Here is a 24,034-nt window from a genome sequence, read left to right as displayed (position 1 = left end):
CAGACATTCTGAGATTTCAGTCTGCTAGCACCCTTAATGACAGACAAAGTGCACGTAGTCTCGATTACAAGGAGTACACATTATAAATATCAGGAACAACGCTTTTTTGTTATGCTGCTGATGCTCCTTTCGTGCCAAAATTGAATTTGCATTGCATCTTGCCGTAAGGGTGGATTACGTTTCGTCCAACATTTACATGTAGATGCCATGCAATGATTGCGATTGAATATTTTCTCATAAAAGCTGGGAACTACCACAGCATTTTGTCATGAGACACAAGTGAACTGACCTCATCACACCTCCCAGAGTGAATCTACCTTTGGAGAAATTGGTAAGAGATTTGTTATGGAAGTACTTTTTTCAGTTAGATCTGGAGATGGTCACTTTCTCTGTTTGGTCTTGATGGTGAGCGCACTGTTTGTCCAACTTGCAAACGAGGCTTGGTGTTTTGTTGGATATTAGGAATGTGTGTATAAAATTGACCCTGTTCCTGGATCTAGGGAAGAGACCAGGTATGTCCAGAAAGTCTGTAGTTTACATCAGTTTACATCTTAGAAATGAAGAGGCAGAATGAGACAAGTGGAATGAACGAATTGATATCGTGATTTTGCAGCAGAAGTCTAAATATCACAATGATAATGTGTTGACTTCATATCCGACAGCAGAGGTTCCAGTGAATTAGGACTTAGAACTCACTCTTTCTGTTCATATCACGCTAAAGCGGGCAGATATAGCTGACCCACGGTAAAACCTAACCTACAGAATGGCCACCAAAAATTGTACACATTGCCTACTCCATGAACACGGTATACTACAAAATATGTGTCTTTCTTTCAGACATTCACACATTGAAATGAAGACTCTTCTGATTGTTCTCCTTTTCTTGAGTAAGTATTTTACAATGTAGTCAAAATTTACAGTAGCAATTATGGAGTAAAACATAAATTGTGACTTTGGAAAGGATGAATTCATTGTTGTGGATTGTCAGCAAAACATGAAATGCAATATACAAATGATTTAAAATCATCAATGGTGATTGTTTGATTAACGAGAAAACTCAAATACGTATCTATGTTGCCAAATTTGATCCCCACTCATCGAGCATCAGTTACCTTTAGCAGAAGAGATTACCACTTTTCCCCTAAACATCACTATGGAGTGATGTTGCTTAATTTTGCTTACTAAATGGTGGCTCTAATTTTTAGATCATGGCTTCTCACCCTAAGCACATAAACCAACGTACATTCTGATCCCAGAGCTTTTCCTCTTGATTTCTTGAGAATTTATTGAAATTCCACGTTGCTCTAGCCTGCTAAAAATTGACAATGTATGGGTGTGTAAAATCGCAAACTAACTGAAGAATTGGATTGCAGGATTTAACACCTCCCCGGGTATATTTTTTCTTCCTCAGGTATGTTGCACATAAATGCTCACAGTATTAGTTCAACATCTGGGCTAAAACAACACCTCTATCTACCTGTTTTGGACAATGAAGGAATAACATTTCCATTGGCTGAACAACCAAGAAGACTGGATTTTTAAACAGTATTTTGCATCCAGAAACACAAGGCGCAACAAATCATGAACAGACAATTAAAAATCTGATACATAAATACATGAAACAGTCAAATGAGATACTGAACTAACATCAAATGGATTGTTCTGCAAGGAGGAACAGATTAATTGTGAGGTCGATAGAGGCGTTGTTTTATCCCAGATGTTTAAATACTACTGTGAGCATTTATGTGCAACATTCCTGAGGAATAATATATATACCATGGGAGGTGTTACGTTCAGATCAAGCAGAATAAATCCTGCAATCCAATGCTTCAGTTAGTTTACGATTTTACATACCCACATATTGTCAATTTTTAGCAATCTAGAGCTGATTTCAAAAAATTCTCAAGAAATCAAGAGCAAGAGCTTTGGGAACAGAATGTGTGTTTGCTGGTCTCTGAGGGTAGAGTGAGAAGCTATGATCTAAAAATTGGAGCCAGCGTTTAGTAAGCAAAAATAAGCAACACCACTCCATAATGGTGTTAAGTAGAAAAGTGGTTATCTCTTAAGGGTAACTGATGCTCAATCAGTGATAGATTTGTAACTTGAAAATCATACATATTTACATGTTTTGTTTGAATAATGCAGAGTAGTTATGTTGGTCGATGGGGTGACATCAGTGAGAAAGTATAATATTATAGAATGGTAGAATGAGATTGTGGGGCTGTAGAAACTCCTCCTCTCCTGTATTCTCAAACATTATTGCGGATTTCCGAAATTTCTCGGGTAACTTTCCTCAAATCAGCAAAGGATTGAAGAGACATTCTGGTAGTGATCTACTAAATTATAATAAAGTTTTATAGGGCAGAGTTTCAGAAGGTATTTACGCTTGCTTAAAGATTTGGTTCAGAAATTTCAGGATTTCAATAAATAATCTGACAATCGAGGAGATACTTCATTATCAGAATTGTGGCAAGAACTGTGAGCTTGACACCGGGAATTGGGGGCAGAAGGTGGCAAATATGTCTGAGGTATTTAAAAGGAGTTTGACCAATTTACCCAGGAGGAAGAAGTAATTCAATACATTAATAATATGAGGCTGGGATGGAGCAGGTTGATGTTGGTGCAAACACCAAGATTGACCAAATGAGATGAATGCCCCAGTGATTTGAAATCTACATATGAATCTGACGTAATTTAATTGCCCCAGGATTTGTATTGCTCATTTATTTGATTTGTTCTGCTGCAAAACGCTGTATTCTCAGGTAATCAAAAACAATATATGACAAAATTGCAAAGTTCAGAAAGACACCATTCAGTTGATCATGTCTGCACTGGCACTTGCAAGGAGCTGAATACCTGGTGCAATTGTTCTACATTTGCCCCATAGTTCTGAGCGTTCATTCTTTTCAAACAACAAACTTAATCCCTCCCTGCACCAGACTCTCAGGCACTGCATTACTGATACCAGAATGTGTTTTTTGTCACTGTGCCTCTTACCAACTGATAGAATTCTGTGCCATCAGTTTCTCCATCGTTTCTCGAACTGGGACAGTTTCTATCATCTATACACTTCCAGATCACAAGTCCAGCACAAACTGACCATGTTATTCCTGAGAAGATCCTGCTTTGTAACAATTTTTCAATCCCTTTACTGATGATCGAGAGTAAGCAGGGTGGTAATTGGCTGGGTTAGATTTCTCCTGCTTTTCGTGTACACGACGTACCTGGGCAGTTTTCCATATTGTTGGGTAGATGCCAATATTACAATTGCATTGAAAAAAGCTTCACTCTGGGTGCGCCAAGTTCTGGATCACAGGGCTTTCGAGCTATTGCTGGAATTTTATCAGTGTCCATTGCCTTTGAAGAATCCAGAGCTTCCACCAGTTTCTTGATATCACGTGAAGTGAATCAAACTGGCTGCAGACTGACATCAGAGATGGTGGGGACGACTGGAGGAGGCTGAGATGGATCATGCACTCGGCATTTCTGGCTGAATACTGCTGCAAATCCTTCAGCCTTATCTTTTGCACTGCGCTCCTCCAACGTCGTGGATGGGGCTATTGGTGGACCTTCCTCTTCCAGCGAGTGGTTTAATTGTCCACCTAGATTCACGACTGAATGCGGCAGGACTACAGATCTTAGATACCCTCGTTGGTTGTGGGATCGCTTGGTTCTGTCTACCACTTGCTGTTTACGTTGTTTGGTATACAAATAGCCGTGAAGGGGGTGTGATACATTGATTGTGGGGAATGGTAAGTAGCGACTAAAGAAGTGAGATGTAATAACTAACGGAAGTGTAAAGTCGTGACTGACGAGAGTGTAATCTATTCATTTAGCGGAGTGGTATTTGTGCGGTGGGGAATTCAGAGATTTTAGTGCATGGACTCAGATGTTTTAACCGATAGGATCCAACTGCAGAGAAAAGTTGTTTGAGTTGACTCATGTGAGTGGGCCCCGTTCTTTAATCCATCCACTTAACAAACTTCTTCAACTCAGGGCTCATCATCATGAGTTTATTGTTACTTCTGGGTGTACTAATCGGGTGTAATATTAACTAAACTCTGTTAATGTCTTTCTGTCACTCAGCTTCTGACTCAGCACTAAGTGACCCGTGTTTCAATCACACAATCCTGGACCAGGCCTGGAGGAGCACCGATTGTACTGAGACTGTATGTTCTGGCGAATGGAAATCTGATCATAATCTCGAGCAGGGATGGTACAGATTTAAAAGGTAACATGGAGCAGACAATCCTGGTTAACCATTCAAACAAGAGAGGAGTGATTTTGTATGAACTGGTCAAGCAAGGGAGAATTCTCCCCTTCCATTGCTAATTTTGCTTTGCCTCTGCCTCCTCTCTTTTGAAGTTCTCACCGCCCCCACTCACTTTTGTAAACTAAATTCTGCCTGCTGCCATTGAAACATTTCTCTGTCAACAGTCCATTTTGGAACTTTCACTGTATCCACTCGCTCTCGCACCAGCGATTTCAACTCTCTCTGCAGAGCATATGATTGATTGAATTCTTTGAGGAGATAACTAAGCGTGTGGATGAAGGTAGAACAGTTGATGTCGTATACATAGATTTTAGTAAGGCGTTTGATAAGGTTTCCCATGGTAGGCTCATGAAGAAGATAAGGATGTGTGGGATAGAAAGAAATTTGGCCGATTGGATAAGTAACGGGCTGTATCATAGAAGACAAAAGATGGTGGTGGAAGGAAAATGTTCAGACTGGAGACCAGTTACCAGCGGTGTACCACAGGGGTCAGTGCTGGGTCCTCTGTAGTTTGTGATTTTTGCAGAGGATGTAGGGTAGGTTATCAAATTTGCTGATGACACCAAGATTGGTGGAGAAGTGGATGAGGTGGAGGGTTCTTGCAGGCTTCAAAGGGATATTGATAGGATGCAGAGCTGGGCCAAAAAGTGGCAGATGGAGTTTAAACCTGATGAGTGTGAGGTGATTCATTTTGGTAGGGCAAACTTGAATGCAGATTACAGGGTCAACGGCAGGATTCTAAGGAATGCGGAGGAACAGAGTGATCTTGGGGTTCATATCCACAGATCTGTGAAGGTTGCCACTCAAGTGGATAGAACCGTGAAGAAGGCTAATGGTGCGTTAGCGTTTATTAACAGGGGGTTAGAGTTTAAGAGCCGTGGGGTTATGCTGCAACTATACCGGATGTTGGTGAGACCACATTTGGAATATTGTGTTCAGTGCTGGTCATCTTACTATAAGAAGGATGTGGAAGCATTGGGGAGAGTGCAGAGGAGATTTACCAGGATGCTGCCTGATTTGGAGGATAGGTCTTATGAGGAAAGGTTGAGGGAGCTGGGGCTTTTCTCTTTGGACTGGAGGAGGATGAGAGGTGACTTAATAGAGGTTTATAAGATGATGAGAGGGATTGATAGAGTGGACGTGCAGAGACTATTTCCTCGGATGGATGTAGCTGTTACTAGGGGGCGTAACTATAAGGTTCATGGTGGGAGATATAGGAGGGATGTCCGAGGTAGATTCTTTACTCAGAGAGTGGTTGGGGTGTGGAATATACTGCCCGCTGTGATAGTGGAGTCGGACACTTTAGGAACTTTCAAGCGGTTATTGGATAGGCACATGGAGCACACCAGAATGATAGGGGGTGGGGATAGCTTGATCTTGGGATTGGACATAGCTCGGCACAACACTGAGGACCGAAGGGCCTGGACTGTGCTGTAATGTTCTATGTTCTATGCATATCCTTATCATTTTAGGGATAGATTCCCACCTCTCTCTGTGGACTGCCGTGTATTCCCTCTACCTCTGCACTTTCCCTTTTGGACCTCTCCTTGTGTCTCTCCAGATGTGGCCTTTCATTTGCACCAACGCTTAGCAAAACCACTTTGTCACATGCAACAGTTGAAATCCTTGTCCAAAGTCCATGCACCTTCCTCTGTCACCCACATCACATCTCGCCTCATTCTGCTTTAAGACCATTCTGTACTGTATTTCCTTGCGAAGTTTCACTTATCCAGTCTCACCAATGGGCACATATGCTTCCTCACTCCACAATTTAGGATTGATTGCTCTGCATTCTCTGACAGGACCTGTAAAGCTCTTTTTCAACTGGGACCAGACACATGTTACCTCCCACAACATCTGTCTTATTGGAACTTATTTCATATTGCTCTCCCTTCCCCATTTCTCCTGCACTCTCTCTTTAGGGCCTATCTTTCTCTCAGTTTCCTTGTGAACCTAGTCCTTCAGACATTCTGATGTGGACCACCCCATGTCCCCTTTAGCTCTGAGAGGTCTTCTCTTTCAACGATAGTCCAGTCCCATTGCAAAATCTCACTGCATGCACCGCCATTGGGGCAACGCGATTTTCTCATTGCATAGGTGATTGTGCACAATGAACAGCTACTGGTCACATCTCCACTTCTCAAATTTACAGGTAGCTTCTCTTCGCCCCCTTTGCCTTTGGTATAATTCGACCTTCTGCCTCATTGTCGGACCTTTCTCTGTCCCATCACCATTTGGGATATTTCCCTGTGTGGTAGCCATGGCGATGATTGTCTGATTCTCCCTTGCAGTGCACCATTTAGTGATCAGAGTCTTTAAGAATAAATCCCATCACCTCACATTTTTGTTTTATTTCTCCTCTTCCAGTTTCAAACTCCCCATATCATATTGCCCTCTGACACATTCCATTGTCTCTCTCCATTTTGTCTTTTCCTGTCCATTCCGGACTTTGTTATATCAAATTTCTCTCCTATCTGAGGAACCTTGACACGCCCACAATCTTTTTTGGGGCTGTGCCCGTTTAAGTTCCATTTGGAATAACTCACCGTCCTCTCTGGTTTTGGGAATACTTTTTGGACTCAAGCCCACTAGATTCTTATTCTGAGCCAATGTGTATCACATCTCCCATTCGGAATCGTAGCTTACCTCCTGACTTAAGAAGCTCTAACTTTCTGTTTCTTTTCTCTGAAGGACATCCCCCTCTCCCATTTGCATGTATACTCCCCTTTTGAGACCTATCTCTATCTCCTCTTAATCTTTGAACTTTCATTCTAATCTCTCTCTGGCTAAGATCCAATGCAGTTCCACTCACTTAGAATATAAGAACATAAGAAATAGGAGCAGGAGTCGGCCATCTAGACTATCAACCCTGCCCCGCCATTCAATAAGATCATGGCTGATCTGAAGTAGATCAGTTCCACTTTCCCGCCTGCTCCCCATAACCCTTAATTTCATTACCTATCAGAAATCTATCTATCCATGACTTAAAACTTATTCAACAAGGTAGCCTCCACCACTTCAATGGACACTTAATGCGTCAGATCTTCCTCCTGTGCTGTTTCCATGCTGTAATTCACATATCCTCTCCTACATTTCTCCTTTTGTATTAACAACACCCACTCCATTTCAGAATCTTTCATTCTTCTTCCCATTTTCAATCTCTCTGTCTGTTCTCCCTATTGGACATCTTCACATGCTGGCTGGATTACATGCGTCTCAATACCACCTATCACATTGTGACCAAAACATTTCTGCATCCACACTCTGTTTCCTCTCCCCTTCAAGTGCCATCATCTCATTCCATTCGACTTCCATTCTGAGTTCAAATTCCCCCCTCCCCTTGAGAATCTTTTCTTGTCCCAAAAAAAATTAATTTTGTCTCTTCTTTTGTGGTCCTTTCACTGTTTTCTTCCTTTGGCAGAGATTTCCCCCTTATCTCTCTCTTGGGGACCACACCCTGCTCTATATTCATTTGGTAAATCATCCTCTTCCCGCAGCCTTTTGGGAATTTCACTCCCCAATCTCTCTTGGAAACTCTCCCCGGAGCCTGTTAATTTTGGGAGATTATTTATCTCTCACTTTAGAACATCCAACCTGTCCATCAATCATCTTCTCCCCTTCCCTTGGGTTCTGCCTTTGCCACTCTTACCTGTACCTCTGTGAGATCACTGAAATGACACCCCTGCTTTGTAGGCTCACCTTTGTTTCTCTCCCTTTGGTGCATTTTTGCTGAGGCTGTTCCTTTCTGACTTTGAAACACACTCTCCCTTTGCGATGGATTCCCTGCCACTCTCCAATTCCTATCTCTCCAATCCATTCTTCCATTTCTATCTCTCTATTTGGGGCTATCTGCTGCACCTCTTCTTTTGGTACAGTGCACGCAGCAATCAAAATTTGGACCTTCCAATTTTATCTCTCGCCTGTGGACCACTCATTAATTAATACATGCGGAATGGAACCAATCCCCCTCTCTCTTTTCTCCGATTCCACTTGCCGTGCTGGTTTTGCTGTCTTCCCTGTACCCTTTTCCATTTGGGGTTTCCCCTCCTGTCCTTCTCTAATTGGGACCTCTCTAATTCCTTGCCCGCTTTGGGACATCTGCAGGGCTCAACACCATTTGGGACCTGTATGCTGCCCTACACCCTCTGGGAATTCTCCGCTGACCCTCTTATTCTTTTACATATTGGTTTTTATTAGGATTGTTCAATGCCATCACCCGTTGTGCTTTTTTTCCCCCCACCTCCCCTTTCTATTTGGTTACATCTCTGCTCCCTGTCTGCATTGATGACCGCCTCAGTTTGCCTCCCTATTTGGGGCCTTTCTGCTGTACCTCAGTATTTTGGCTTCAGTGACCTCCACCTCCTTTCTGGGCCTCTTCCCGGTCACTCACACTTTGCAACTTCCGACTGTGTCCTCTCTTAGTGGAACATCTCCCCAGCTCCATCCCTTCTATCCATCTCAACTCCACAATTTGACTTTCGGCCCTTTCATTTTTCCTTCTCCATTTGTGAACTTTCCTCAACTCTATCTATCTTCGGCCATGAATTGCCACTTCCGACCTTTCTCCTGCACCTCTTCCTTTGGCAACACACCTGTCCCTTCTCCATTGGGACATTCCTATTACACTCTCCCTTTTGTAACATTTCTATGTGCAGTTCCCTTTCGGCAAGCCCTTTCCAATTCGGAGTTCCTATCTGTCCCTCAATCTTTGGAACATTCCCTCTGCCCTCCTCTATTTGGGATAACAACCCTACAGGTCAGACTTTGTGATTTCTTCCATCTCCTTCCCCCTTTTGGACCTTGTCACTGTCCCTCTCAGTTTGAGAAATCAGCTGTTCCACTGTCCCTGTTGGGGACAGTGATATCTCTGCTGTCGACCTTCTTTTGGGAACATTTCCGTCACACTCGCAAGTTGGATCCCTCTCTCTGCCTCAATTCATTTGGGACCTCTCGCTGACCTCACATCCTTTTGAATCTGTCTATATCCCTTTTCTGCTGGAACATTCCCCAACTGCACCCCCCGCCCCCCGGCTTTTGAACACCTTCCCTGCAGCTCTCCATTGTGGACACCGACTTTCTTCGCACGCCACGACAATACTTCACCACACCTTTCCCTTCCTAACTTATTCCCTGTTTGGCAAATTTCCCCTGCCGCTTTCCACCAGAGATCTCTCACCTACTCCTATCACATTGATGCCTCTCTGCTGCCCCTCTCCCTTTGAACACTTCCCAGAATCTCATTCCATTTTGGAGCTCTATGCTGCTCCATTCCCTTGGTGGTCTCAGCACTGTCTGTTTATTTTTGGAATCTCTGTTCCATGCTCTATCTTCCGGAACTTCCGTTTTTCCCTCTCTCTATGTAACATTTTCCATGCTCGTCCCCCTTTTGGAGATTGCTCCTGCTCCATTTTGCTTTGTTGCATATCTACTGCCCCTTTCCTTTGGGAACAATCCCTTGTCCCTTTGATTCTGTCCTTTCTGTGCCTGCTCCGTTTGGGAATTTTCCTTTGCCCTTGCCTCTTTGGGACATATTTCCTGCCCCTCAATATTTGGCTCCTCGCCCCTGCAATCTCACCCTTGCACTTGTCTCACTGGGAGCTGTCTGATGCGATGCCCCTGTCACTGGGGATCATTTCCCTTGCAGGCTTGCCTTTGGGACTTCTCCCGTCTTCCCTCTATTTAGGACAAACCCACTGCAGAGCTTCATTTGAGATACCTCACGTGCTTGCTCCATTTTGTGATCAGACGCCTGCCTCTATCCCTTTGTCACTTTGCCTGTGCCTGTGATCTTTGGAATGCATTCCCAAGCCCAGTTCCTCAGTGACCTTTCCACTGGCTCTTTCAAAGTTGTGCAACTCATTTATGGACAAGTCTCCTCCCTTCCCCATGGGGAACATCTGTGCTGTCGCTGCCACTTTATACCCTGCCCATCCCCTCATTCTGCTTCAAGGACACATATAATGCCCACTTCCATTCTGGACCATATAGTTAGGGACCCCTCGACTTCCCTGTCCCTTTGACAGTGCCCGCTACCCCTTTCACTTTGGCATCTCTCCCATGTTCCTCTGTCTCTGTGGCGCTTCTTCTGCCACTCTCAATTTGGAAGTTCTCAACTGCTCACGACAATTCGGAAACTGCATTTTATTCTCTATTTATCAACTTCACCACTACCCGAATCCATGTTAATTCTCATATCTCCCAATGTCGCATTCGAAATTTTACCCATCATCCTCCTGGAGCGACTTCTCCCCCGAGTAATACTCTTGGGACCATTCCCTTACAAATGTTCACCACTCTCTATTTCGATAATCTCCCACTCACCTTGGGACCTTTACCCTGCCAGTCTCCATCTGGGGGTATTTTACACTTGTTTTGCTACCTCCCCTTCTCCTATCACTTGTGGTATTCTCCACTGTCATTCCCCTTTGGAAAAGAAAATTCTCCTCTAGTCTCCATTGAGGACTTCACATGCCCTCCTTAACATTTTGTCCTCCCACCATTAAGCCTGCATTTGTGGTCTCACTCTTGATCAGCTCCATCTCACTGCTCTTCTATGTCTAACACAAACTGAAACATCTCTTCTGCTCCCCCACTTTTGCATCTCTCCAATGCCAGCCTCCCGTTCAGACATCTGTATTGGCCCTCTGCATTTGACACTCCCCCGATGTGAGGGTATCCTTGCTGACATCAGCTCTAAACATCATGGCTTGGGTTCTCTGCTGAATCATTCTAAGGGTTGAAAATTCTCCTTGTTTCTCTCGACGTTGGAACATTTCTTCCCCACTTCACCTTTGGAGAATTCCCTCTGCCTCTTTTGAATGTGATACACTCTGGCAGAGTCTCCACAGCCCATTTTAAATTGTGACTCTTGTGTTCTTTCCAATTTGAAATTTCCCAGTCTCTCTATTTATGGAACATATCTCTCTTCCCTCTAAGTTTGGAACATATTCCCGGTCACATAAATATTTGAAGATCAGCCTGTCTCTTTCCCTCGAGGTGCTCTGTGCTGCTCCTTTCCTTTTGGAAGTTCTCCGCTTAAGATTTCTCCTTTGCTCGACAATTTGGGAGAAGTTCCGTGCGCCTCTACACTTAGGAAATCTCCTGTGCTCCGCATATTCTGTGGGAACACTGCACCTCTCCATTTCAACACTTTCCCTGCTCCCTCTTTTGTACCAGACCCTTGCAACTCTCCTTATTGGGAAATTTCCGCTGCTCACTCTATTGTTCTAAATCCATGCACCTCTCTATTTGGGAACTCTTCAATGCTCCATATATTGTGCTAGAACGCTTCACCTCCCAATTTTGGAAATCTGCCCTGCTCCCCATATTGTGCTGGAACTTTGCAAATCTCTATTTGACTTTGTTTCCCTGTTCCCTATATTGTGCTAGAACCCTGCACTTCTCTAATTTGGAACTCCGCCCTGCTTGATATATTGTGCTATACCCCTGCTCCTCTGCATTTGGGAATTCTACCTTGTCCCTATATGTGTTAGGACCCTGTACTTTTTTTGCTTGGGTACTCTCACCTGCTCCATATATTGTGCTGGACCGCTGATCCTTGCCATTTTGCAACTCTCCCCTGCTCTTTATACTGTTCGAGAAGTCTCTATTTGAGAACACTCCCCCCCTCCCTATACTGAGCTTGAACGCTGCACATCACTATTTGGGAGCTCCCCGATGCAACCTATACTGTACTAGAACCTTGCACCTCTCTATTTGGGAACTCTTCCCAACTCCCTATATTGAGCTAGACCCCTATACTTCTCTACTTGACACAATACCCCTAGCCCCTATATATTGTGCTGGGGACCTGGACCTCTGTATTTGGGAGCTCACCCCTTTGATTTAATTTGAATTGATTTGATTTATTATTACACAGAAGGAAACAACAGAGTGCAGAATGTGGTGTTACAGTCATAGATAGGGAGTAGAGAAAGGTCAACTTAATGCAAGGTAGGTCCATTCAAAAGTCTGATGGCAGCAGGGAATAAGCTGTTCGAGTCGGTTGGTATGTGACCTCAGGCTTTTATACCTTTTTCCCGATGGAAGAAGATGGAAGAGAGAATGTCCGGTGTGCTTGGCGTCATTAATTATGCTGACTGCTTTGCCGAAGCAGTGGAAAGTGTAGACAGAGTCAATGGACGGGAGTCTGGTTTGCGTGATGGATTGGGCTACGTTCACGATCTGCCCACTATGTTATGGTACTCCCCTGCACCTCTCCATTTGGGAACTTTCATGCTCTCTATATTGGGCTAGCACACCTCTCTATATGGAAACTCTCTACTCCTCATGATATTGTGCGCTCCCCTTGCACCTCTTCATTTGGGAACTCTCCCCTCTTCCTGATATTGTGTTTAAACGCTGTATGTCTCAATTTCGGAACTTTTCACTGCTCCCTATATTGTGCTGGAACCCTGCACCACTCCAGCTGGGAACTGTCTCCTCCTTATGTTGTGCTCGATCCTTACAGCTCTCCAATGAAGAAGTTTCCTGTGCTTTCTATACTGTACTAGAACTTGAACCACTTAAAATGGGGAACTCTCTCCTGCTCCATAAATTCTGTTAGATCGTTGCAACTCTATTTTCCAACTCTCCCCTGTTTCCTATATTGTGCTAGAACTTGGCACCTCTCTATTTGGGAACTCTCCCCTGTTCCCTGTATTGCACTAGATGCCTGCGCCCCCCCATTTGGGAATTCTCACCTGCTCCCTATACTGTCCCAGACTCCTGCACCTCTCCATCCAGGAACTCTCCCCTACTCCCTATATTGTGCTAGAATGCTGCGCCTCTCCATTTGGGAACACTCCCCTTCTTCCTATATTATGCTGGAACACTGCACGTCTCTGCTTTCCTGCCTTTATTGTGCTGATGCTTTAACCTCTCCATTTTGGGACTCTCCCCTGCTCCCTATATTGTGCTAGACCCTTGCACCTTTCCATTTGGATACTCTCCCTGCTCTCTACGTTGTGCAGGAACACTGCATCTCTCTATGTAGCCACTTTCCCCTGCTGCTTATATTGAGTTAGTTCCTCGCATATCTCCATTTTACCCCGTTTCCTTGCTCGCTCCATTTTTGACAACAGCCTTTCAACTTTTCCTTGTTGGACAGTCCCCTCTTTGGGAACTGTCCCTAGACCACATCCTTTCAGGAAATTTCCCATGCAGAACTCTCTTTTGGACTAACTCTTCTCCCTGTCTCCCTCTGAGTATTTGCTCCCTGTCCCTCAGCATTTGCAGCATCTCTACTTCCCCTCTTCATTTTTGCTTCAGGAACTAACATCTCCCCTTAGGACCTTACCTCTGTCCCTATCCATTTAGGAAATACCCGTCCCCTTCCTTTTTTTTCCCAAATCTCTCCTACAACTTTACATTTGGCACCTGTCTTTTGTCCTTATCCCTTTCACTACAACATTGGCAAATCTCCCCCTTCACCCTCCGTTTTTAACACTTCACAGATCCTCTGCATTTTGAACTGTAACCAGATTATGTCCTTTGGGGAAGTCTCCACGCCTTAATCCTCATGCAAACTCTTCATTGCCCGCCTCATCTTGGGAGTTGAACCCTGCTCTCTCCATTTCGGAGCAGTCCTCTATACCTCTCACTTTGGGACCACGATCCTTCCACTCTTTCTTTGTGAGATCTACATTGCAGCTCTTGCTTGAGTACCTGTCCCCTTTCCTCCGCATTTAGAAGAAATCCAGTGTACCTGATCCTCGTGACTGGACTCCTGACCCGCTCCAATTGCGACATATAAATTACCCCAAGCTCTTTAGGACCTGTTTGCTTCTGTCTCCATTTGCAGGTAGTCACCAGCGCTTCTCCCTTTGTGTCCACAACAATACCGAGCTCACAGAGAGACCATTCACTGAGTGATCTCCCCCTTTCTGACCTCGTCTCTCCACATTTCCATTCGGGGTTTCCGGCCTTGTCTTCTACTTCTGAGAATTTCCGTTTTTCCTTCTCCATTTTGGAACAGTTTCATGTCGACATCCCCATTTTGGAATTTTCCCTTGCCACTTCGCATTGGATCATCTCCCTGACAAATCTTTCATCTGAATATCACCCCTGCCCCTTTTACTTTGCAACAAATTTCTACAACTCTCCATTTTGGATTTCACTGGTTCCACTCTCCCATGGGAACACTTGCACTGCCATTCTCCATTTGGGAGCTTCCACATGCGCCTCTGCTGTTGAGACTTCTCCCGTGCCCCACTCCCTTGCGCGATCAACCCTGTCCACCTTCCATTAGGATCTCTGCTTTGCACCTCTCCTTTTGGAGCAGCTTGCCTGCCCCACTGCCTTGGGATCTCCTCCCTCTAGTTCAGAATTTACTGCTTTATCTCTACATTTTGGAAGTTTTGATGCCCCTATCTCATTTGGACTTCACATCTGCCATTCACCTTTTCAGATCGATCCTTTGCCCATCTCCCTTTGGTATGTCTCTGCCCATCCTGCGCCATTTGGGTAATCACCAGTGTTCCTCTCCCTTTCCGACCCCATTTGTAAACTTTCTAATTTGGATCTCTCCGATGCCACTTTTCACTTGGAATATCTTACCTGACCTTTACTGTATGTGACATCAAACCTGCACCTCTACCTCCGGCATCTCTCCACTACCATCACTGCCCTGAAGCATCAAGGCTGCTGATCTGTCGTTGATATTTCTCACCTTTCACTGTGAACCTTGGAAGTCTTCACTCCCTTCTACATTTGGGACTGTCCCATTGCCTTTGTGGTATCTCCCCATCTTCCTCTCATTGTAACAGCTCCGCTGCCCCTTCCCTTTGGGACCTGCCCACTGCCCCTCTTCCATTGGGGTATCTATATTGCACCTCTCCCTATCAGACCTCCCTCATGTTCTCTCCACTTGGCAACAGTCCTTTGCACCTCACCCTGTGTGATTGCTCGACCAATTCTCCTCCTTCGGGACATTTATATTACTACTCACGCTTTGGAACCTGTTAAATTCTTCTTGACTTTTGACATTTCTCCCCCCGGGACCACAACACTGCTGTGCTCACAACGAGAATTTCTCCCTTTTGACAAATTCCACTGCCTTCTCGAATCGGAGAATCTGTACTGCCTGTCTCCACTGGGGACCTTGATTCTGTCACTCATGCTTTGGGATCTCTCCGCTGAAACTCCAAACTTGGGATCTGCCCTCTGTGCCGCTCATTTTGCAAGCTGGGCTCCATCTGTTACTAATGGGAATTGGCCCCTAACCTCCCATTTGGACCTTCGCCACAGGCCTCTCCATCATCGCTGCCCATCTAACTTCAGGAGCTCTCCAATGCCTCTTCTCTCCATTCGTGACGAGCTTCATGCATTTCTGGCATTAGGGCTGCACCCATGCCCCCGCCCCCAACTCTGTGATATTTCGATTGTCCCTCAACCTTAGTGAATCAGAAGGCACTCTTCCTTTTGACCTCTTCCTTGCCCCTCTTATTTTGTGAGCTTCCCACCATCACATTCCTCTTTTTGAGCATCCTCTCGCTCCTCTTGTAAGTAGAACATTGCATCCCCACACCACCACCCGCTTCTAAGTACTCCCGAAAGAACATTTCCCCGTCAAAATCCATTTAAACCATCTCCCAAGCACAGACTTTCTCCTGAATTTCTTTTTTGAATTCCCAAAAGCCTAGACGAATTTCATTGAGTATTTGCTCGCTAATGATGTTCTGTCCCAGTTTTGACATAGGAGAGATTTTCAGCCTTACAAAGCAGAATGGTATTTTGACAAATTCGAATTGAAGTTACAAAGTTCTAGCAATGGTACAATGGACGGAAAGAGCTCTAACGAACGATCATCCTAACTCAAAACCTTGGCACTATTCTCTCTCCAAAGACGCTGCCAGACCTACTGGGGTTGTTCAGCATTTTCAGTTTTTGATTCACATTACCGAATCCGCGGCATTTTGCTGTTATTTTGGGCTCATTCTAAGCTCCATCAAACTACAATTCTCTTATTCTGTGATCCCTCTTTTAGCTTTGGTGGCTGGAAGATTCCAGAAGGTCTTGTCGCAGATCGCCGTTGCTCTGGATCCTACACAGGCTGGTTACAGGGTACAGTACACATAATAATATTAGCTTTTCATTCACTTTCCAGCACGGTTTACATTGGATATATTCTTTAACATATATAAACCTCATTTCAGGTTCACATCCCACCATTGAAGAGGGTTTGGTAAAAAGGAAAGTGTGTTTTACTTGGGGTTCAAAACCCTGCAGCTGGAACCGGGAGATAAAGATTAAAAACTGTAGCCATTACGTTGTTTATGAGCTGAAGCCCACTGTGTACACTTGGGATATTTATTGCACAGGTAACTTGTTCTTTATAAATGATCCTATTGGGTGACTCTGGATGTGAAGGATTAATGACACAGATAATAATATCCCAACTGCTGCTTTCTGTTATATGAAACACAATGAAAAATAATCCAAAACATGAAGTGAACTTTCCACCAACATTATAAGGGAACTGAATCCGATATTGTTATCCTGCGACTGTCTTGTCCATGCAATGTCAGTGGCACTGCATAGCCCACAATAGATATAAGCATAAGGTGGCGTCCACTGTGGGAGATGGTTCAGTGGTTGTTCATGGTTCTTACTCCGGGGGTCCCTATGGATGTCTCCTGCAAGCAGAACAAGTCAGTTCCCACACTGTTTAACATTCCTCCTGGAAATTGCCCCGCACTGGAAACTGTCTTATCATCAAAGTGCAGAAAGGAGTTTGGAGTGTTGCAGCTCAGGATGGAAGTAAGGGAGGATGGAAGTAAGGGAGGATGTGGGGGTGGGTGGGGGAGGGGCGGCGTGCATTGTTGCTCTCCCTCTCCAAGAAGGGTACCCACACAAAGTTACACTGATTAAGACACTTCTCATTCGTGACTAATCCAAACAACCCAACACATTCTCCTCTCATAATTATAATACTAAAGAGAATTCCCGAATATCTGCTATCCCCATAAACAACTGAGCATCTGGCCAAGACTTTCCAACATGCTGAGAATTTCCAAACCCCGGGGGAGAAAACCCACCCATTATAAAGCCCGCACTATCCCTTACACCAGACCCACCGAGACGATCCCAAACCTATTTCTGCAAGTGGAAGCTTGCATTGAGTTACTCTGAATCTAACGTCTGCACTGGGAGAACTCCAAGACCTGCCTCAATCAACATTTCTCTGCATGGCTGCGTCATTTGATCAGGTCATAAATTTTAATTTCTGGATCTTGGAAATGGACATGGTGTCCAGTGTTAAGCAGTCTGTTGGCTGCTTCCTTCAGGATCTCCCTAGTATCAGTTGATAGAGACAAAGCCCTATCGATGAATAGAGGAGTCGTAATACAAATAAACGTTCCTTCAACAACTGGAAAAGGTGATCTGGTCAAACCTAATTATTGTGCACATTATCCTGAGTGTATCCAGATTTTATGCATGTGCACAGTGTAATTCTGAGAATCAATCCCTCCCCTCTCAGCGCGACTGTCAGCTCCCTCAGTATCCTATGCAATGCTCCTGCACTTTATTAGGTTGAGGGTCAATAATGTATTTGGCTCAACTATGAAAGAAGATTTCTGACAGATGTGCTCCAATCTGGGCAACTTCTATTAAACATTGAAACACAAACCCAAGGCAGAACCTGGAGGATATTCTGAGCCAAACTTAATTTGGACTGCAAACTGAGAGATCTGCTGAACTAATTCGGAATGTAATCAGTGACTAAAAGGAATGTAGTCACTGATGCAAATGGAGCGTTTTTTTTACTGAAGTGAGTGGGATACAATGCTGAGGTGGAATTTGCTGTTGTCCTTCTGACTGGGGGAATGCACTGATTGTGGGGAGTAGGAATGTTGATTATGGGAAGTGGAAAATAATGACTGAGGGAAGTATGCTTGAATCACTTGGCGAGGAGATGAATGGCATTACTGTTGGCAATGAGGCAGTCAAACTGCAACAAATTAGTGAAGTGGGATACAGTGAGTGACAGGATTGGGATGCAGTTACTGACCAGAATGGAATCTACTGACGGACAGGTTTGCGATGCGGTTACTAGCATGAGTGGAATGCGTTCACTGAATTGAGCGGGATGTAAGACTGTGCGAATGAGATGTTCTGCATGTGATGGAGTGACTGACGGGAATGGGATGTAGCGGCAGAGAACGGTGGTTGGGAGTTAGTCTCACTTCTCTAGTTGATCCATTCAATGAACTTCGTCAACCCAGGACTCATCATCATGAGTGGATTCTTACTTCTCGGTGCACAAGTCAGTGTGTGACATTAACCATTCTCTATGGAACATCTTTCTGTCACTCAGCTCCCGATACAGCGCTCAGTGATCCATGTGTTGAACACACCGTTCTGGACCAGGCCTGGCGGAGCACCAATTGTACTGGGACTATATGTTCCTTCCAGTTGAAATCTGATCACAATCTCAAATATGGATGGTACAGATTTAAAAGGTAACATGAAGCGGATAATCCTTGTTAGCTAGTCAAACTGGAGTGGAAGAATTTCAGGTAAATAGTCCATCACGGGAGAGTTAATGTAAATTCCAGTAATCAATCTGGAATATAAAATTAGTCTCACTGATGTTGACCAAGGTAACGAAAATCCTTCAGTGTATTGCATACTACTCACAAAGTCTCTATCTACCCTCTTCATCCACCATTTCATTTTTAGCTCCATCACTGCCACCTCTATATTGAACTTCTCACTGTCACCTTTTGGGTGCGCAGAACACCCACTGATTGGAACCTTTCTTTGCCCGTGCTCTCTTTTGAACATTTCTCTGTACCCTGGAACTCTCGGACCAGTGATGTCAAATCTCTGTTTGGCGCCTTCCCTTGTCCCTCCTCGTTTTAGGATTAGATTTGTGCCTCTCTGGACTCTTCCTTTTGACCTCTCCCTCGCCCCTCTTATTTTGTGAGCTTCCCACCATCACGTTCCTCTTTTTGAGCATCCTCTCGTTCCTCTTGTAAGTAGAACATTGCATCCCCAAACCACCACCCACTTCTAATTACTCCCGAAAGAACATTTCCCCGTCACAATCCATTTAAACCTTCTCCCAAGCACGGACTTTCTCCGGAATTTTTTTATGAATTCCCAAAAGCCTAGATGAATTTCGTTGTGTACTTGCTCGCTAATGATACATGTGTAGCATTGTTTGTCCCAGTTTTGACCAGAAATAGGAGAGATTTTCAGCCTTACAAAGCAGAATGGTATTTTGACGAATTCGATTGAAGTTACAAAGTTCTAGCAATGGTACAATGGACGGAAAAAGCTCTAACGAACGATCATCCTAACTCAAAACCTTGGCACTATTCTCTCTCCAAAGATGCTGCCAGACCTACTGGGATTGTTCAGCATTTTCAGTTTTTGATTCACATTAACGAATCTGTGGCATTTTGCTGTTATTTTGGGCTCATTTTAAGCTCCATCAAACTACAATTCTCTTATTCTGTGATCCCTCTTTTAGCTCTGGTGGATGGAAGATTCCAGAAGGTCTTGTTGCAGATCGCCGTTGCTCTGGATCCTACACAGGCTGGTTACAGGGTACAGTACACATAATAATATTAGCTTTTCATTCACTTTCCAGCACGGTTTACATTGGATATATTCTTCAACATATATAAACCTCATTTCAGGTTCACATCCCACCATTGAAGAGGGTTTGGTAAAAAGGAAAGTGTGTTTTACTTGGGGTTCACAACCCTGCAGCTGGAACCGGGAGATAAAGATTAAAAACTGTAGCCATTACGTTGTTTATGAGCTGAAGCCCACTGTGTACATATGGGATATTTATTGCACAGGTAACTTGTTCTTTATAAATGATCCTATTGGGTGACTCTGGATGTGAAGGATTAATGACACAGATAATAATGTCCCAACTGCTGCTTTCTGTTATATGAAACACAATGAAAAATAATCCAAAACATGAAGTGAACTTTCCACCAACATTATAAGGGAACTGAATCCGATATTGTTATCCTGCGCCTGTCTTGTCCATGCAATGTCAGTGGCACTGCATAGCCCACAATAGATATAAGCATAAGGTGGCGTCCACTGTGGGAGATGGTTCAGTGGTTGTTCATGGTTCTTACTCCGGGGGTCCCTATGGATGTCTCCTGCAAGCAGAACAAGTCAGTTCCCACACTGTTTAACATTCCTCCTGGAAATTGCCCTGCAACGGAAACTGTCTTATCATCAAAGTGCAGAAAGGAGTTTGGAGTGTTGCAGCTCAGGATGGAAGTAAGGGAGGATGGAAGTAAGGGAGGATGGAATTAAGGAAGGATGGGTGGGGGAGGGGCGGCGTGCATTGTTGCTCTCCCTCTCCAAGAAGGGTACCCACACAAAGTTACATTGATTAAGACACTTCTCATTCGTGACTAATCCAAACAACCCAACACATTCTGCTCTCATAATTACAATACAACCCAACACATTCTCCTCTCATAATTATGATACTAAAGAGAATTCCCGAATATCTGCTATCCCCATAAACAACTGAGCATCTGGCCAAGACTTTCCAACATGCTGAGAATTTCCAAACTCCGGGGAAAAAAACCCACCCATTATAAAGCCCGCACTATCCCTTACACCAGACCCACCGAGACGATCCCAAACCTATTTCTGCAAGTGGAAGCTTGCATTGAGTTACTCTGAATCTAACGTCTGCACTGGGAGAACTCCAAGACCTGCCTCAATCAACATTTCTCTGCATGGCTGCGTCATTTGATCAGGTCATAAATTTTAATTTCTGGATCTTGGAAATGGACATGGTGTCCAGTGTTAAGCAGAGTCTGTTGGCCGCTTCCTTCAGGATCTCTCTAATATCAGTTGATAGACACACTGCCCTATCGATGAATAGAGGAGTCGTAATACAAATAAACATTCCTTCAACAACTGGAAAAGGTGATCTGGTCAAACCTAATTATTGTGCACATTATCCTGAGTGTATCCAGATTTTATGCATGTGCACAGTGTAATTCTGAGAATCAATACCTCCCCTCTCAGCGCGACTGTCAGCTCCCTCAGTATCCTATGCAATGCTCCTGCACTTTATTAGGTTGAGGGTCAATAATGTACTTGGCTCAACTATGAAAGAAGATTTCTGACAGGTGTGCTCCAATCTGGGCAACTTCTATTAAACATTGAAACACAAACCCAAGGCAGAACCTGGAGAATATTCTGAGCCAAACTTAATTTGGACTGCAAACTGAGAGATCTGCTAAACTAATTCGGAATGTAATCAGTGACTAAAAGGAATGTAGTCACTGATGCAAATGGAGCGTTTTTTTTACTGAAGTGAGTGGGATACAATGCTGAAGTGGAATTTGCTGTTGTCCTTCTGACTGGGGGAATGCGCTGATTGTGGGGAGTAGGAATGTTGATTATGGGAAGTGGAAAATAATGACTGAGGGAAGTATGCTTGAATCACTTGGCGAGGAGATGAATGGCATTACTGTTGGCAATGAGGCAGTCGAACTGCAACAAATTAGTGAAGTGGGATACAGTGAGTGACAGGATTGGGATGCAGTTACTGACCAGAATGGAATGTACTGACGGACAGGTTTGCGATGCGGTGACTAGCGTGAGTGGAATGCGTTCACTGAATTGAGCGGGATGTAAGACTGTGCGAATGAGATGTTCTGCATGTGATGGAGTGACTGACGGGAATGGGATGTAGCGGCAGAGAACGGTGGTTGGGAGTTAGTCTCACTTCTCTAGTTGATCCATTCAATGAACTTCGTCAACCCAGGACTCATCATCATGAGTGGATTCTTACTTCTGAGTGCACAAGTCTGTGTGATATTAACCATTCTCTATGGAACATCTTTCTATCACTCAGCTCCCGATACAGCGCTCAGTGATCCATGTGTTGAACACACCGTTCTGGACCAGGCCTGGCGGAGCACCAATTGTACTGGGACTATATGTTCCTTCCAGTCGAAATCTGATCACAATCTCAAATATGGATGGTACAGATTTAAAAGGTAACATGAAGCGGATAATCCTTGTTAGCTAGTCAAACTGGAGTGGAAGAATTTCAGGTAAATAGTCCATCACGGGAGAGTTAATGTAAATTACAGTAATCAATCTGGAATATAAAATTAGTCTCGCTGATGTTGACCAAGGTAATGAATGCTACTCACAAAGTCTCTATCTACCCTCTTCATCCACCATTTCATTTTTAGCTCCATCACTGCCACCTCTATATTGAACTTCTCACTGTCACCTTTTGGGTGTGCAGAACACCCACTGATTGGAACCTTTCTTTGCCCGTGCTCTCTTTTGAACGTTTCTCTGTACCCTGGAACTCTCGGACCAGCGATGTCAAATCTCTGTTTGGCGCCTTCCCTTGTCCCTCCTCGTTTTAGGATTAGATTTGTGCCTCTCTGGACTTTTCTGTCTCCCTTCTCCCTTTGCACCTTTCCAGTTGCACCAATCTTTTTTAAACTCACCAGTTGTGACCACTGCTTTGCCTCAAACTCCCACTTCCTTGCCCCTCCTACCAATCTCCCTTTCTAACAATGACTTGTCACATCGAGAATTTGATACACTCGCTGTCTCCTCTTGGATCTCTCTGTAGTAACTTTCTATGCCTTGTTCACAACAAACGTTATGCTGATCCGCTCCTTTTTTCCTTTCCTCTCCTTCTCTTCTGCTCATGTTACGATTTATGCTTCCTCTGGTGGGACCTCCAAGGACCTTTGTCCCATGGGACCGCTCCAATTGACGTCCCCAAACAGTATCCATTGGGAACTCATTGCTCCTTCCCGTGTCTCATTCACTATCTCTATAGTGTCTCTTCCCTTTCATAATATCATAGAACCCTACAGTGCAGGAAGAGGCCCTTCGGCCCATCAAGTCTGCACCGAACACAACATAATGGATCTAAGCCCTCAAGCATCCTGCTGTGGGTCAGTCCATATATTATCTCGCTGTTAGAGATGTTTTCTCCCCTTTCAAAGGGGAGCGTCTTGTTATCCCCATCCGAGTTTGACCTCTCACTGTACGCTCTGCACTTTGGAGCTCGTCATCTCATCCTTTTCCAGTTGACTTTTCAGTGAACGGACAGGGCTAGTCCCGCCCTGTCCGTTTTTCGCATTTACACATAGGTTTTCCATTTCCTCATTCCGTCTGCAATATTTCGGGCTCCCTTCTCATTTTTGGACCTCTCCATTGCTGATCTCCATTTAGAAATTCATCCTGTTCTCCATCTATTAAGCTTCTTTTTATTGTTACCTTAAGCAGTGTGCCATCTCATTGCTGGTGCCTTTAGGAATAGGCCCTGCCACCTCATTCTTGCGATTTCTGAGTTTTCTTCTCCTTGTTATGACCTTCCTGATAGCAAGCACCTCCCCCCGTCACCACCCTAGACCCGTTCAATTGCTTCCTCGCATTTAGACGCCACCTAACCTCTCCGGTTCTACTGTATCCCCTTTGTTTTGAACCTTGACCTGTCCATACACCTTACAGACCACTGCCTGTTCAAGCCCCCTTTGGAATACCTTCTGGTCCTGCTTGATTTTGGGAACTCCTCCTCAGTCTTTGGCGATTTCGAGAGTAGAACACCCACATATTGAAATCGTTCTTTATCTACACTCACTTTTGAAAGTTTCACTGTGCCCTTTAACTCTCGAACCAGCGACATCAACTATCCGTTCAGCACCTCCCCTTTCTCCCGATGCTTTTGGAATAGATTCACACCTTTCTGGACAGTTCTGTACGCCCCTCTCCCTCTTCACCTTCCCGTTT

At 44.4% G+C, this 24,034-nt stretch overlaps 1 protein-coding gene across 1 annotated transcript in view; it reads left to right on the top strand.

Annotated features, from left to right (window-relative positions):
* The first annotated feature begins 274 nt into the window (after positions 1-274).
* The window catches only part of LOC145361238 (uncharacterized), a 34,313-nt gene continuing 10,553 nt past the window's right edge, over positions 275-24,034 (top strand). Inside the window, exons 1-9 of the mRNA XM_080216872.1 lie at positions 275-331; positions 838-887; positions 4,087-4,231; positions 16,260-16,336; positions 16,429-16,593; positions 18,591-18,735; positions 19,752-19,828; positions 19,921-20,085; positions 22,125-22,269. Of these exons, the coding sequence (XP_080072998.1) occupies positions 854-887; positions 4,087-4,231; positions 16,260-16,336; positions 16,429-16,593; positions 18,591-18,735; positions 19,752-19,828; positions 19,921-20,085; positions 22,125-22,269 (953 nt within the window). The 5' untranslated portion in view covers positions 275-331; positions 838-853. The remainder of the gene's footprint in view (positions 332-837; positions 888-4,086; positions 4,232-16,259; positions 16,337-16,428; positions 16,594-18,590; positions 18,736-19,751; positions 19,829-19,920; positions 20,086-22,124; positions 22,270-24,034) is intronic.

Source organism: Carcharhinus amblyrhynchos, chromosome 34 (assembly GCF_965287045.1).
Source record: "Carcharhinus amblyrhynchos chromosome 34, sCarAmb.v2.hapA, whole genome shotgun sequence".
Classification (NCBI taxonomy): Eukaryota; Metazoa; Chordata; class Chondrichthyes; order Carcharhiniformes; family Carcharhinidae; genus Carcharhinus; species Carcharhinus amblyrhynchos.
This window is presented reverse-complemented; position numbering and strand designations above follow the sequence as displayed.